The sequence below is a fragment of the Pelodiscus sinensis genome, chromosome 1, assembly GCF_052426305.1.
Source record: "Pelodiscus sinensis isolate ZL-2025 chromosome 1, ASM5242630v1, whole genome shotgun sequence".
Classification (NCBI taxonomy): domain Eukaryota; kingdom Metazoa; phylum Chordata; order Testudines; family Trionychidae; genus Pelodiscus; species Pelodiscus sinensis.
This window is the reverse complement of record NC_143052.1, coordinates 20,372,219-20,389,525: the sequence shown is the minus strand read 5'-3', so window position 1 is coordinate 20,389,525 and position 17,307 is coordinate 20,372,219. Positions and strand designations below refer to the sequence as shown.

Here is a 17,307-nt window from a genome sequence, read left to right as displayed (position 1 = left end):
CTGAGTATATCCTTGCATGGTATAAAATCTGTATCCGCTTTGGCATTTGTATCCACAAAAATGAGCCGTGGATACCTGTAGCAACATCCACGGATGCAGATATAAATTGGGGTACGTCTACACTACCCCGCTAGTTCAAACTAGGAGGGTAATGTAGGCATACCGCACTTGCAAATGAAGCCCGGGATTTGAATTTCCCGGGCTTCATTTGCATAAGCGGGGAGCCGCCATTTTTAAAACCCCGCTGGTTGGAACCCCGTGCAGCACGGCTACACGGGGCACGAACTAGGTAGTTCGGACTAGGCTTCCTAGTTCGAACTACCGTTACTCCTCGTGAAATGAGGAGTAACGGTAGTTCGAACTAGGAAGCCTAGTTCGAACTACCTAGTTCGTGCCCCGTGTAGCCGCGCTGCACGGGGTTCCAACCAGCGGGGTTTTAAAAATGGCGGCTCCCGCTTATGCAAATGGAGCCCGGGAAATTCAAATCCCGGGCTTCATTTGCAAGTGCGGTATGCCTACATTACCTCGCTAGTTCGAACTAGTGGGGTAGTGTAGACATACCCTTGGATAGCTGCAAATCTACAAGGTTCTAGATACAAAATCCGTATCTGTAAAAATGAGCCAGGGTACCTGCAGATATACTGTAGATATCCTTGGATTTTGCAGGGTTGTACTACTGAGTTAAAGACAGATTCCTAATAGGAACTATGAACTCCATGGATCTGATGGTCTTTATCAGACTGCAATGTTATTTAACATATTTTGTACTTTTGTTCCCTAAAAATTTAAAGTAAAGATTAAATACAGACCTGCTTCAGATACCACTGAAATCTGTCACAAAACTCGCCTCGATTTCACAGGAAATAGGAGGGCCCTTTATTTGATAAGTCTTCTTCAAAAAATAAATAAAGAGATTCTCAGTGATGTTTGAAACTAAATGGAATTTCTGAAACATCAATCTGAGTTGTGTTATTCAGGACTCGCATCGAAGGCAAATGGAAAGCAACAGAATTCCACCTAAAATGACCTCACCACTTACCCTCTCCCTGGAAGTAGATAGACTTTAACGAAAGGGTCAGAATAGCCATTGTTGTCTCGTGGGGCCAGGTTTCTTGCTTGAAGAATGTGGATGATAAGATTACCAAGGTGCTTGTCATAGTTGATTTGAAGCTAGAGATGGCATTAAAATATTTGAAGATTATTGTTTTCCTTTGCTTACGAAGTAGTTCAATATTCCCCTGAAACTCCATGTGTCTGGTGGTGCTGTCCTTTTCTCTTCTCTGTCCCCATGGTATAGCTGGCCCATCTCCTAGAAACTATCAGGTTTTTATACAATATCTGCTAACAGTTTACAAAAGAGCCAGCTATTTCCCTAGGCTGTCTCGCTTTAAACCACAGACACTTGGCTCTACAAAGGACCATAGCAAGTGGACAGAGAGGGCAAATATAAATAGAGGAGAATTTCAGAGGTTCTACCAGCTGCTTTCCCAAGCTCCTTAGCAGCCACAGAAGGGCCTTCCAGCCATGAGGTTAGAAGCTTAGGGTATGTCTACATTACCCTCCTAGTTCGAGCTAGGAGGGTAATGTAGGCATACCCTTACTCACTGGTGGGGATCTACCCCACTTTCATTTCCAGACTTTCATGATCTTTTTATTTTTAAACCTCCACAGAGGTCATTTCAAATCAGACATATCCAGCAACTCAGCACTACATGGAAAAAATTGAGCTGCATCTTTGAAAATTCACAACTTTGCTTACATACGTATTTAGCGTCGGATCTGCTGATGTGAATCACAGTGAGTGTCCAGGGATCACAGACTGGAATCAAGTTCAATTCACTTTTTAGTCTTTTTGAGATGAGTAGTAATTCCTACACTACTGTTGAACTGATGTTGTATTGCACACACTGATAATAAAGTCAGAGATCCAAATCTAGCACTGATTAAACCCCACATAATGCCATTGGCTTTAGTGACATTTCAAGGGGTCCAATCATCTCAGAATCAAATCAAATCACACAGCACAGGTTCCCTTCCAAAAACTCATTCTAACCTTAAACACAGCAGCAATAAATTCTGTATGTGTTTACCTGAATTTCTCCAGTGATCAGATGGGATGCAGACTTTGCCACTTCAGCGGGCTACCAGGTTAAAACAAACACAGAGAGAGAGAGACATTGATTAAACATGAGTCTTTCATGGTGAACATTTTTACAAAGCTCTGTTAATACTGCTCTATCTGCCATTTACCTCAGAAAGCCACTTTTCTTTGGACTCCAGCTGGCATTAAGTAATTGAGGTATTTTTATTGACACATAGTGACCTCATCTGAAATCTTTATGATAGGTATTTTACAAACCCTAAGCAAGAAACAGTCTCAGGAGAAAAAGAAAGTAACATCCTCCTCATTTTACAGAGAGGGAACTGGAGCACAGAGATTAAAAGCATGTCTACACTACAACAACAACTAGTAAACAAATGCTCAGAAAAGTGACCTTCTCCTAACTTGCAGATGTGACCTGCCAACTGTCAGAAATTGCAGGTCACTATAACACCTTTTGCTGTCTTAAGGTCAAGTAAAATACATCTCACAGCTACCGAAGCCCTCAAAGAAGCCACTGAAAAGCAACAGTTTAAGGTAGAACCAAGAGTAGGGGTTATGCATAGGTTAACTCATGCCTAAGATAAAGCAGTTTCCTTTCCTCCTGGGTGCACTAAATGAGAGCAGTTCCCTAGTCTCTTTGGGCACATCTACACAGCAGGGATAAAGCTGAAATAAGCTATGCAACTTGAGCTATGTCAATTGCGTAACTTAAGTCGAAATAGCTTATTTCAGCTTTTGGCGCTGTGTACACAGCAGGAAGTCTGAGTTAGAGCACTCTTCCTCTGACTTCCCTTACTTCTTGTGAAATGAAGGCTGCAGGAGTCAGAGTAAAAAGTCCTCCAGTTCGACATTATTTCAACATTATGTTGAAACATTATGCCTAGCTCCAACAAGGGCTGCAACTGTGCCTGGACCTCACTGAGGATGACTCAAATAGGGTGGAGATGAAGGAGCAGCCTCTTTGTGCTCTTCCCCGACTTCTGCACAAGGGATAGACCCAAATTGGCCCAATATGTTGTATCTCATCAACAGCAGAAAATTCTGCAAGAACTGGAGAGGAACCCAACCCACAACCTCTGCATCCAAATGTTGTAGTTAAGGACACTCTCTAATAGGAACGTAGAAATTCTTCTTTGACAATGGCTTGTAGAGTATTTGAAGGAACACCCCAATCTTTCTCACCACATTAATGTCACATGAATAAGTGCCATGGGAAAACACATCTTCCTGCCCCAGATGGTTATGCATTATGCGAGTATTAAGAATTGGTGACCCTAGCAATTTTTCTCCTACGGCAAGTGCAGCAGCAGAGATGGCTGTCATGCATCTGGTATGTGTCTAGCTCTTTTTAGAATCTTATAACACGATGGGACTCACTGCCCTGGAGAAAAATTATAACATTAATTTTACATTACATAACAAATTCCTCTTATCCAATTTGAGTTCATTGTCTACACATTTCATTGGGTTTGCTCTTTTATTAGGAGTCTAGTTAAATAAGACTGTTAATTAGGATTCTGGAGACCTCAGTGCTAGCCTCACATCTCTCACTGGCTTCTTGGATGACCTTAGGAAACACACTTTAACCTAGCTGTACCTTGATTTCCCAATCTGTAAAATGTGGATAATGATGTTTCTTTTGTAAAGGGCTCTGATAGCTAGGTAGGTATTTATTATTATTACTAGCCAATTAACCCATCATAAGACGGGATTTTCAGGTCTCTCCTCCACTTCGGTCTTCTCTCCTGAGCCTCTGGTCTCTCGCTCCATGTCTTTCTCTCTCCTCCTCCTACTGCCTCCCCCTCTCTCTCAGCTCTCCTCTGCCTTCTCCCTCTCTCTCCATCTCTCCCTTTCTCTTCTCCCCCTCCTGCCTCTCACTCTCTCTCTACTCTCCTCTGTCTCTGTCAGGGATGCATGCTCATCCTCGCCCTGCCCTCTGGCTGTGTACGTCACCGCCCCACTCCCTTCCCCACCCACCGTGGCACTCGGCTGACTTCTGTGCCACTCAGCCGGGCTGCTGTGGGGGAGCAAGCAGTGCAAGTGGCCGTTTGGACCCAGCACTCCCCATGCAACACGAGGGTGCTACATGGGGACCGCGGCGCCTTAACAGCTGCTTGCACCGAGCTCCCCCGTGGCGACCCGACTGAGCATTGCAGAAGTCAGCTGAGATCCATGGCGTGAGGTGAAGGATGTGACTCAGGCAACAGCACCGTCCAGAGGGAACAGCCAGGGAGGCAACAGCACCGTCCAGAGGGAACAGCCAGGGAGGCAATAGCACTGCCCAGAGGGAACAGCCAGCATTTCAGCATTACAGAGTCACAGACATTGGGCTACTATATATATGATTACAATAAGCAGGCTTCTCAACTATTTTAATGTTATACTCCTATGATTTAATCTCTCCTCTTATTCATCTTCTTTACATGCTAAACAGTCTAAGGGCAAAATTTGCTGATGTCATAAGTAGACCTAACTCCACTGACTTTTGCAGGATTGCATTTTTTTACACCACCACTAAAATGAGTGCTGGTCTTTTTTGAATAATCTCCTTGTCACTAGTTGCTTCCATAGTCCTGTTTAGCCTTTCTTTTTTCTGCAGTGCTGTTTTTGAGATGAGGTTACTAACAGTAAATAAAAATATTCAAGCTAATGATGACAAACCCTCAATTCATATAAAGACCTAATCATATTTTCCATATCATTTTCTGTGTTCTTAATGCAGCCTAATCTCTTAGGGTATGTCTACACTAGCCCCCTAGATTGACCTAGGGAGGCTAACGAGGGTGACTGGAATTGCAAATCAAGCCCGGGATTTAAATATCCTGCGCTTGATTTGCATGTTCCCGGCCGATCGCCATTTTAGAAATTGACTCACCTGAAGTAACTGCCCGCGTCTACACGCAGCAGTGAAATGGGATTCTAATTTAAAGCCCCTAATTTGAATTAGCTGGTAAACCTCATTGCAGGAGGAATACCAGCTAATTCGAGTTAGGGCTTTAAATCGGAATCCCGCTTCACTGCCGCGTGTAGATGCAGGCAGTTACTTTGGGCTAGTCAATTTCTAAAATGGCGACTGGCTGGGAACATGCAAATCAAGCGCGGGATATTTAAATCCCAGGCTTGATTTGCAATTCCGGTCGCCCTCATTAGCCTCCCTAGATCGATCTAGGGGGCTAGTGTAGACGTACCCCCACTTGCTCTTTGGACTGCCAGTGCATATTAAGCCATCTTTCTTGTTACACTGTCTATCTTGACTTTGAGATCTTTATCTTTCATTGTTGCAGCTATTTCAGAATCTATGAATGAGTACAAACTATTATGGAGTTTTCCTTTCAATGTGCATTGGCCTTGAATTTGCTTTCAGTGAATTTAATCCATGGCCATAGTACCTAATGATGCAGAATTCTGTGTACATTAGCACAAGGGAACAAAAGGGCTGAAAGATGGGTAGGACGCAGACATAACATGAAGAAGTGGGAGAGTACATGTAGATACATGTCATGATTCATGTGGACAGCAGAGAATAGGATTGGGAGCCTATGTTCTTTAAGGCACGGACCGCACAAAAAACAGTAGATGCCTAGCAGAAATATGCATGGGAGATACTGATGCTCCTTGTTGCGCTAACTTCCTTCAAGGTGCATCTTAGACAGCAGCACTATTTCAGAATACTTCCGGTCTCTCAGAGTGGCATTTCCATGTCTTGTCAGTGTGCCCATTATTGCAAAATAGGTCGCAAAATAATAGGAATGCTATTCCGATATCCCTGTAAACTTCGTTCCATAAGGATTAAGGGACATTTCGGAATAGCACTCTATTTTGAAATTTGGTGCTATTTTGAAATAAGCTATTTTGAAATTAATTTGAAATAAGCTATGCAATTTGTGTAGCTCAAATTGCATAGCTTATTTTGAGCTAAGGGTGTAGTGTAGCCGCACCCTCAGAGAAGTGATTGAAGGGCAATAGAGGAGGCCAAAGGCATCACAACTTCTGAGTAAGATCTAATAGCTGGCAGAAGATGGTCCAAGAAGCAGATTTGGACCAGCTCACCATGTGGGTACACCCAGGACACACAGAGATGAATACATTTTTAAGTGGACCATTTTGCATCCGTGATATTGTGCTCTGTCCCTTCCACAAGGCCACAAAAAATACAAAAGGAGTATTAGTTCTCTTACCTATCTGTGCTCCTCAACAGAGGTATGTGCAAGTTTGGCCCAATTGTCAGAAACTAGCTTTTCTTATCAGATTCCTCCTGACATTTCCCCCGTGCACACACTACAACACCCATGATGTACTGCAGTGATGGAACTTGCACAATGTCTCACACAGCTCAGATAGAGGGAAGCAGGAGTATATCATGGGAAATGTAGCCAACCAAGAGCCTAACTGGTAAGAGAGAATGAGACACCAAGCCTCTACAGTTTCCATGGGGCACCGCAGCAACAAACACAGACACAGTTTAATGTTGAACTGACTCAATACAAAATGTTTCAGGTCAGCTCAACAAACTGAAGTACTCTGATTCAGGTCAAACTTTCCTGAAACATTTCATTTAGATCTTTTTTCCCAATGGAAAATCAAGAGAAAAATTTCAGGGAAAAATTCCAGAGAAAAACTTTGATTTTTTTCTCCAAAATGCACTTTTTGGCAAAAAAAAAAAAATTATATGAAAAATCTTTGATCATTGCTAATTAGGACCTTACAAACTCCTTTAATCTGAGCAAATCAGCTAACAGCTACTAAGCTATACCAGAAACTGTGAGTTTATAAATTGACCCAGTCCCAAATGAATTGTCCAAGTTACAAATATTGATAGCAAACAACTCCTAACATTCATTCTTCGAAGAAAATACTCAGAGACACTACTGAGTAAAATTCATTTCTTAATTCCCGGCCTATGCATCATTTAATCCCCATTTAAACCTTTACAGTGAGGGTTAAATGGTTTATAAGAACATAAAAGAACAGCCATACTGGGCAGACCAATAGTCCATCTATTGCAGTATCCTGTCTCCAACAGCATCCAGTGCTAGATGGTTCAGAAGGAATAAGTAGAACAGAGTAATTATCCAAAGATCCATCCTCTGTCATCCAGTCACAGCTTCTGTCTGTTTACAGGCCTTGTCCTAACCCTCAGCAAAGGGATGAATGTTACTCGTTGATAATTCAGGGCAGGGTTTCAGGAGATGGTGCTTAAAAAGGCTGCGGTATGTCTACACTACTGCTGACAAGACTGATATCATTGGTTAACTGGACTATACTGCTGCTGAAAGACAGATAAAATATATTCTAGCATGGATGTAGCTTTATATTTCAAAATGTAGAAACTCAGAAATGCCACAGCTGATTCATTACAAACATTGGGTAAAAGGAAAATTTCTCTTCTATTAGGAAATACCATCTGTCATCTGATAAACTTCAGGCTGAAATCAGGGGTTATGTGGAATCCAGTGAAGGTTCTCCAAAACTAAACTCATAATGCCTCATCAGGCAGGTCTCTTAGAATTCAAAGGGAGTGAAATAGTAGCACCATCTTTGAAAGCTTAGTCCATTCCCCTGCATTCAAAGAAGAACTAAATAATAACTAAATCATTTCTAATAGGTGTTTGTCTAATCTGAGCTATTTACAACTTTTAAACAAAGTCGTCACTGGGGCTCCACAGTGTGTATCTAAAAAATACACACACACTGTAAGGAATATTGTAAATTCCTCTGTGAAACTTTAACAGTTTTACAGCCTTTTGCAATTATCGTTATTGAATCTTTATGCCTGAATTCAGCAACATACTTCAGTACACACTTCAATTTAAATATTCAAGTAGGGTGTTTTGAAGTCAGTTGATTGTAATGTCACTCTGTGGGACTGACCACATGCTTAAAGTTAAGAACACGATTAAGTATCTTGCTGAATCAGGGCATTATTAGAGATTAATTTGGCGAAAGGAAAAGCAATTCATTGCTGCTGCAGAGGGAGTTGGGAACCATAAGGACTTGGAAAGGCAGCCTATTCTTCTTCAAGAGGAAAAGTAAATTGTTCCTGAAGGACATTTATGACCAGATGCTTAGTATCCAGCATGTAATCTGAACTGCAACATGATCGTGCATCAGTTTAGAAAAGAAATAGACTTGGACAATTTGTAACCCATTCATGGCTCAAAATGTTCATTCCCTTCTCTGCATCACTGTTGAATGTCTTTTGTTACATTTCTTTTTCCATAGAAGAGCTGGTGCTTTGTAATGCTGTCACACTTGCTAGGGAAAAGTGTCATTATTGTGATGGGGAGCTCTTGTAATGCCAGGCTCTGATGTTATGCTCTATCACTCTCTATGGTAATGGGACAAAGTAGTAAATGGAATCAGCATTACAGGATATCAAAGAGTCTCCTACATCATTTTTGAAGTACATCAAATTTGCTATACAAACTTTTAAGGAGAAGATTTTATCTGATACTAAAAGGAAGACCTAGATACTTTGAAACATTTAGGCCAGCGTGAAACTTTTGCAAATGCGATGGATCAAAGTTGTAGTCTGATTGCCAATATCGTAAAGCAAGAAGAGAGCTACAAATTGCATGAGCTATAATACTGTGATCTTACAAAACTCAGTACAGTTATGAACTTGTTCTGTAGATCAAGATCCAGAAGTCATGACTTGTCAGTGATATGAATGATTATCATATTGGAAGTATATACTTTTCATATAATTTACAGAAAAAGAGAGGTTTTTAATTAGTTAATCTTCTTAATTTGAATGCCAACATCTATTTTACTTATTTTTAAGTACATTTATAAAACAGTAACTCGCGTTGGATTGTTTTGCCTCTATGAAACATTGTGTTAAATATGTAACTCATCGGTATGCACTAATTTATATTTAAGCCATCTTTGGGATTTCTGGTTAGTTTTCCCTAAGTTAAAGTTTGACCTCCTACTATATGTATTCCTCTTCCATAAGGCCAGTAATTTGCACCCAAACTAAAGTGGCTTAGAAACAGAGGAAGGCTCTTGTCTACAAGACACACAATTTTCTCAGGATCTGGACCAAGGCTGTGGAACTCACTGCCATGTAAAACAGAAAGAATTATCATTAAAGACATAACCTATCTCAACAAGGTGGATTTCCCACAGCAACCTTTTAAAAACCCTAATTAGAAATCTGAGTTTGTTCCTTCTGGTCCAGCAGGTTAAGACACAGAGATTCTTGTGTTTACCTCTCACAGAAGGTACTTAGAACTATAATAATTTACTTAGTAAGCTTTTGGGGGCAGGGACCATGTTTTTTTCTGTGTCCAGCATCTAGCACAATGACGCCCTGGCTCATGTCTGGTGCTCCTAGGTGCTTCTACAGCACAAATAACTAAACAAACAAATAAATAATGGGAGACCTGATAAAATCCTACTCAGATATCTAAATATAGATATAGATAATTAAGTAGAGAGGAAATGCATTGCTGTCACATTTGGAAGTATCCTTAATGTTCAGCTTTTCATTAAGCATACGTCTACACTATTTATTTTGAAATAAACTATTCCGGAAGAAATACTCCAAAATAGCTTATTTCAATATACCACCTCTACACTAGAGGGAAGCCTCAAAATTAGCTCAAGGCTTCCCTGATGTGGATGTGCTACCTTGATTTACAGCCCCAGGAGGCACTGGGGAGTAATTAGTTTGAATGGCCCTGGGGAGGAGCTATTTCAAAATAGCAGCAGTGTAGTGTCCACACTATTGCTATTTCAAAATAGCTATTTTGGAATAGGCATTATTCCTTGTGGAGAAGACGGAATAAGCCATCTGTTATTTTTAATTTATTTCAAAATAACGGAATTGCTGTGTAGATGCTCACATTGTTATTTTGAAATAACATTAGTTATTTTGAAATAACTGTGCTGTGTAGACACACCCTAACCTAATAGCTTCCTTTAGATAAGATTGGAGTGCTATTTCTTACAAATTGCACAAAAAGTGAGATCTTTGCAACATTGATTTCCATTGCAGGCAACAAATCTTTTGATGAGAATGTAAAAAAGTAATATATAACTTTATAGTCTTTCCCCCCATCTTCTCAATACTGAAAAATATTGTGAATGACTTTTGAATATATGGTTGGTAGCCCAAGCATAAAGCAGTTCAACTGAGAAATGGATAATATTTGATAAAGAATATCTGAGGGTACAGTTAATAACTAATTTATGGGAATGGAAAAGTGAGAAGGATAGAGCTTAATATTAACACCATTATTAACTCTTTTTCTGGCAATCAAAGTAGTACTACCATTGTCATTATTTATTCTTTATAACACTGCGGTATTTGGCTGTGCACTATGTGCTACATACATAGTCTCCCCCTATTTTTTTTTCCTGAGTGAAATCCTGGCCCCATATGTTTACACTGCAGTGAGATACCTGTGTCTGGTGCCTGTCAGATAACTCGGGCTTGGAGGGTTCAGGCTAAGGGGCAGTTTACCGCAGTGTAGAAATTTAGGCTCTGGCTGAACCTGACCCTTCTTGCAGGATCCTAGTGCACAGGTCCCATTCTGAGCCCAAACATCTCTCCTGAAGTTAAACAGCCTGTGATCCTGAGATAGCTAACATGAGCCAATCCCAGGTTTTTAACTGCAATGTACACATTCTCAATGAGGTTTATGGGAGTATTGGTGTCACCAAAGCCAGTATTTCACCTCCCAGTAGACAGTACACACATGAAGGACCAGAGAAAGGATGACCAGGACAATGTATTTGCTAAAACCCTCAAATTGAACTAAAGATATCTTGATCCAATTCCTGGGTCTGTCACAGACTTCCTGTGAGATCTTGTGTAGGGCACATCAACTTTGTGCCTCAGTTCCCCTCCTATAAAATAGGAACCCTAATATTCATCTCCATCCTGAGGTCCATGGTGAATGCATTTATATGTATGTTCCTACAATATAGAGGTCATGTAGGTAGCTAATTACTCACTTCTTGTGACCACGTTTTACTCACTGGACAACTGAGGATCATAACACAAGTGGAAGCATCTTACCTTGCTGCTGTGCCGTTTTTTGCTCACTGAGGGTGAACCAGGCTGGCCAGGGCTGGGAACAGCACTGGAGGTGGCAGAGGGAGTGCCAGAATGGATGTGAGATCCCTTCTCCACTGCTGAGGAAGCAACCAAAGGGGACTGCTGTAGGGAAACCTTTTGAAGCTCTGCTGCCAGCTGCTTAGGATCGACCCCTGGGGACTTCGCCTTGTCTACTGGATTAAAGTATACAAGAGCTTTACATTGATAATTGCAAAACCATTCAGTCCTCCGGATGTTCCAGCAGTGGCTCAACACACTAAATAAATACATCTAAAATGTCAAAAAGCCTGCTTTTATTTCCACTAGTGGAAGATCTGATTCCAAATTTCAGTGCAAAAAGAATATGGAAACAACAGGTCTCCTTCTCCTTCCACTCAGCACCAAGTCATCTGACCCCAGTTATCTCATAAACTCTCTAGGAAGAATCTTCTTTGGCCAGGAAAGAAAGTTTACTTTTGTTACAATAAGGTTAGAGATGATTGGTCAGATCCTCACAGATGATTTACACCACCTGAGGATCTGGCCCCATGTCTATGGCTTCTAGAACTCTTACAGGTTTGTTAAGAACCCTTAGTTTGGTTTGACAACAGTTAATCCAAAATCTTTTGTTTAAATAACTGAATAATAAATTCAAGTCATTGCTGAGCAAATTCATGCAAAAAGAAAAGGACTAAGAAAGATTATGAGCACGAAAGAGACTCCAAAGTCTGGAATGGAAGACTTCATAAGCTAATCAGAGTAGGGAAGATTTGGTTTTAAGCAATTTAGGAGCTAACGTCACATACCAGACGTTTCATGTGTTACTGCAAACAAAGCTTTGCCTATATAATTCATAAATTGCAGCTGTGGTGCTTATGGCCATCCAGTCCATACATTTGAAAGCAATCTGCTTTCACCTACCAGCCTTTACTGGGTCATGCAGTTCCAAATGCTGGGGATTCTCAGAATCTGAGAGCATGTTGAGGTCCCTAAAGAAAGCAATGAGAAGCCTGAGACAAAAGCAACTCTTTCCTTATACCCTCGTTATTTTATTAAGTAGATAAATGAAACGTGATTAATGACAGAAAGCAGCTCCCAAGCATGGCCCCTTCTTAGCTGATACAATTTTGCAATGCCGTTAAAGTCAATGTGCCGAGAAAAATGATTCTTTTAAGGTGAAATCTTTAATGGATTGAATGTAAGATTATATTGAAATACATACATTTCTCATGATGTTTAGATAAGTTACAGCTTGCGTCCTAATGTAACATGTTTCAACAGAAGTCATGGGAAGAATAAATTCTTATCTCCTTACACTGGCAAACCCCAATTAATTCAGTGGGATTGTACCTGTCTAATGAGAGGAGAATTTGTCCTGGAAAGGGAGATATCATTATTGATAAAAACATAATTAGTTAAAATCTGTTTTACTTCATTCATTTGTTGTATTTTTAATGATTCATTATAAAACAAATAAGCCTCCAAAACTCACACTGACCTTCTTCTAGTTCTTTATACATGTACAAATCCTCCAGGCTAGCAAAGGTTCCACCTTAACAATTATAAATCAAAAAAAGCCATGAAAAGCCAAAAAAATGGAAACAGAAAGATGGGGAAAAACTCACAGTCTTACACATATTTCTGCTTCCCCACTCTGTTGACTGATGATACTCTGGACTTCTTCATACGTTCTTGCTGTCAAGGGGATGCCATTCCATTCCAACACCTGCATTCCTAGGACAGCAAAACAGAATGGGGTGAAACTTCACTATGTGAACCAGTCTTTAACTGGACATCAGATACTCAGATAACTTAAAGGGCATGATTTGACACGACAGCAAGAAACTCTGCTTTAAATGATGTTTGACACATTACATTACAAAACCACTTTCACTGCACACTGATAAGATTAATGACTGTTATGATGCCATCAGCTTACCTGTATGGCTAAGTTAGCAGCTGAATGCCCTTCTGACTCTTCATGCTCACTGCCTAAAATGCTTTGTCTGGATTGCGTGATAGTGAAAGATTTTCAGAACATCAAAATGTATGCGTACTGGCCAGTGTCAGAATGAAGTCCTCATTCTATGTATCACACATTTCCTGGTGAACTAACATCCGTGAAAGATCAAGTGAGAGTCCCAGCTTAATGGCAAACACCTGCTACTGGGTGTCTATAGTTAGAAGTGTGACAAGAACAGCCTAATTTTGTGGGAGAGATATGTAAATGCTGGGTCATTGGTTGTATTCTGTCATAAAATAATAAAAGAGGACCATATCAGTGAAGTTAGGTCGATTTACACCAAATGAAGGTCTAGCTCAAAATGTCAGAATTCAGCCTTGATCAACTGTCTTGGAAATGTACAAGTTCAAGCACGAAAACTGCTCGCTCACCTTTCACCAGCAGAGAGTGATAATGTGTATGTATAGGGGGAAGATAAGTAACTCACTCACTGAGGTGGAGGAAATCTAAGACTGTGGTGATCAGCCTTGCCTAACGCTGTCTTAAACGTGTGCATTATTCTGAGTTGGTTTGAGTCTGTTCTAGTTGTCATAAAGCTTGATCTTGCAAAAACGAGTGTAACGCCATGGGTTGGCCCATTCAATTCATAATAGTAAGTATTATTCAGGATCAAGCCCCCCTCCCAAATTAATTATTTGGAGACCATAAGCTAATTTGACTACAGTAAGCTCTTTTGGGTCAGCATGTGTACATTAAACACACCACTGAGTGAAACACGGGAGTTCAGAGCTCAGAGTTCCAGTAGGGCCAGATTGTGAACTGTGTTTTGGCACTGGCGAGTAGTCATTTACATGGGTAACCTCAATGAGATCAACTTCTCACCATTGTAAGGCATTCAAAATCTAGCCCTTCAACTATGGAAAGGAAAAGGTTGTTAACAGATCAAGTTCCAGAAGACTTAATATCACACCAAAATCAATGAGTAAAAATCTTAAAACCACAGCAGTTTCACAGCAAGAAAACCACAATCGTTTGGCTTGATACCACTTACACAGATAAAACTGAGTCTTCACATGGGTCTTGTGGTTATTTTGAGAATTCTGTGCTGTTGCATACAACAAATGGGAGGAAATAATTAAGTAAAACACCGTGTCAAATTCATAACCAAAGGAAAACATTATGTAAACTATAATGTTAATTGCCTGTGGAGAAGAAGGAATGAAATTATACCGTCCTGAAAGAGTGAGAAAAGATATAGGCTACCCCATTACATTATACCACATTTCCCCAGGATACCACTAAAATATGGAAACGAGTATTTCCTCATGCCTTTTGTCAGCAAGAATTTTTAGTGTAATTTAGTGTCTCAGCAATGAAAATAGAAACAAATATGAGGAACAAATATGAAAAGATGCTCTTAACAGAATGAAGCATATGTTAATAGACTTACCAAACTAGATTTTTAATTTCTTTAAAATTAACCCCTCTTTCATAGCAAATCATTGTTCAAGAGGACTATCTGGCTTCTGAAGTATCTTAACTAATTGTTTTGCTGTTTAGGATGTAAATTTACAGTGTCTGATTCTTATCTCACTTACCGTGGAGTACATCGGGAGTAATTCTAATTGGAGTGAGTATAGCAGCTCCTGATTTACTATGGTGTGTGTACACCACAATATTCACATTGGGTTATGGGATTTCTGGACAGGAGGAGGCTAGTGCTATTTCCATGGACTTGCTAGCCTCTGACTAGCCTCTGACTAGTTTTTGAAGGGAAGAACACAAAGGAAAATGGGGTGCCCTGCTGTGATATATATTGATTAATTAAATACAGTACGAAGAACTAAAACCAGCACTTCCATATAACAACAAAGAGATTGGTGCTGTCCTGTTATGATACTTGAAGTTTACTAATATATGACATCTGCCTAGCATGCTGAAAAAAACACCGGCTGTGTCTACACTGGGCCACTTATTCCGGAAAATCAGCCGCTTTTCCGGAATAAGCTGCGAGCTGTCTACACTGGCCCTTGAATTTCCGGAAAAGCAACGACGCTCTACTGTACAAAATCAGCCGCTATTCCGGAAAAACTATTCTGCTTCCACTCGGGCATAAGTCCTTATTCCGGAACACTGTTCCGGAAAAGGGCCAGTGTAGACAGCCCAGTAGTCTTTTCCGGAAAAAAGCCCCGATTGCAAAAATGGCGATCGGGGCTCTTTTCCGGATAAGCGCGTCTACATTGGCCACAGACGCTTTTCTGGGAAAAGGGCTTTTCTGGAAAAGCAGCCTGCCAATGTAGACGCTCCTTTTCTGGAAAAACTGAAAACGGAATAGTATTCCATTTTAAGCAGTTCCGGAAATTCATGCCAGTGTAGACACAGCCACCATGTATGTGATCTGAGACCAAGTGCTTTTCAGCAGAAAATGAGTCAGCAAGTTGTTCCAGCTCAGAGAACCAGAGGAGTACTGTAACTCAAGAAAATCAATTACACCAGGCGTGGGCAATAATTTTCACGGAGGAGAGGGGGGCACTTAATTAATTTTGGTACTTTGCCACAGGCACCCTCCTCTCTGCCCCCAGAAGGGGTGGGGTCTGGGATGGAGGGGACAAGGCTGGGGATTAGCATCTCCCCAGAGCTGTCTGGAATAAGGCTTGAAAATTAAAAACACAGCTACGGCCTTGCCACTCTGGGCCCTACCACTACCTCCTTGCCTTTCAGCTGTCCAGGGTTCCTGCAACTCTTTAAAGGGGTTGTGGTTCCAGCCCCTGGTGGGGTAAAGCCCTGACTGGGAGCCCTTTAAATAGCCACAGTAACACCAGGCAACTCCCAAGCAACATGGTAGCTGCAGGGCTGGGCGCTGGGAGCTCTTTAAATAGCAGCCATTTAAATGGCTTGCATCTTGTTGCCCCAAGCTGTCTGGCATTGCTGCAGCTATTTAAAGGGCACATGGCTCTGGCCCCCGCTGGGGGAGTACCATAGCTGGGAGCTGGGAGCCATTGAAATAGGATCCTGCTGCCTGAGCCTCTGCCTCGTAATTCGGTGGCATGGGCAGCGGAATATTAATAGAAAGCAGCCAAATGCGGTCCGCAGGCCGGATCACAGAGTTAGGAGAACTGATCAGACCCCAGGCTGCATCTTGCCCAGCCATGAATTAGACCCTCATATGGCTGACGTACCTTGTAGTAGGCATGTGTCTATCAAAATATCAGTATCCCAAACACCTTTAGGTGTGGCAAACCTGGTCTAATTTTAGTCAATGAGAATTTTGCTATCAATTTCAATGAGACCAAGATATGACTCAGTGACTTAGAAGAATGTTTTTAGCTAAGAAAACACATATCTGACCTATTTCTACTGTCTTAATTGTTTTCTAACTATTGTCCTTTTCCCTTGAGAAACTGGTAATGTCGAATATCCTTTTGAACCAATGCAGTCTTGTAAACGAAAGAAAAAATAATAATGCTACTGATAAGAATAAAATGACTCTTCAACCACAGTCAGTAATCAGCCACAGTTTTTGCCCGAGTCAATGTTTTTTCTCAAAACCCCTAAAAAGTGAGAACATCACCCACAGTTCATAGGCTCAAGGGACAAGTAAATACATTATAGGGAAATTTGCATTGATCTAAAGCCTGCTCAAATCTGTGAGGCTCATCAGATCAGTACATATGTCTATTTTCTTAATCACCATAGACTTCTCTCTTCTGGGCTATGACTCCAATATTAAATCCATGTCAACAAAGATCTGGCTTTGACTACTTTTTTTTTTAATAACAAACCTCAGCAGACCATCTCAAAACAGCTTTGATCTAGAACTAAGCTAAACAACTACTGCTACTTTTATATCCAAGGTGTTTGAAACATTAACTGCAGCCAGAGATATATTTTTCTATTTAAATTAGGTTTTAATATCAAATGTCTAATTTGCTTTGAAATGCGATCATTATGCAACAACCTTAATTATATTTTAAAATGGCACAGAAAATAGATGTGAAAATATCATTTAATCCTCTGTATTTCAAAGTCTCAAAAGCAAACCCAGCAAGGACTTTCCCCTCAGCAGTTCCTATTTTCAGCACCATGTGAACACAAGGTGCCTCTTTTTCTTCCATTCAAATCTTTGGGCACCAGGGTGAACATTATGAAGCTAACCTGCTCTGGAGTGTGTCTCAGATGGGCACTGGGATAGAT

General features: G+C 40.8%; 1 protein-coding gene across 1 annotated transcript in view; it reads right to left on the bottom strand.

Moving 5' to 3' along the window:
- PCLO (piccolo presynaptic cytomatrix protein) overlaps window positions 1-17,307 on the bottom strand; it is a 501,171-nt gene that overhangs the window by 101,630 nt on the left and 382,234 nt on the right. The window contains exons 11-15 of the mRNA XM_089778439.1: window positions 12,776-12,884; window positions 12,072-12,139; window positions 11,133-11,344; window positions 2,091-2,141; window positions 1,040-1,170 (exon numbers count right to left, since the gene is read on the bottom strand). Of these exons, the coding sequence (XP_089634565.1) occupies window positions 1,040-1,170; window positions 2,091-2,141; window positions 11,133-11,344; window positions 12,072-12,139; window positions 12,776-12,884 (571 nt within the window). The remainder of the gene's footprint in view (window positions 1-1,039; window positions 1,171-2,090; window positions 2,142-11,132; window positions 11,345-12,071; window positions 12,140-12,775; window positions 12,885-17,307) is intronic.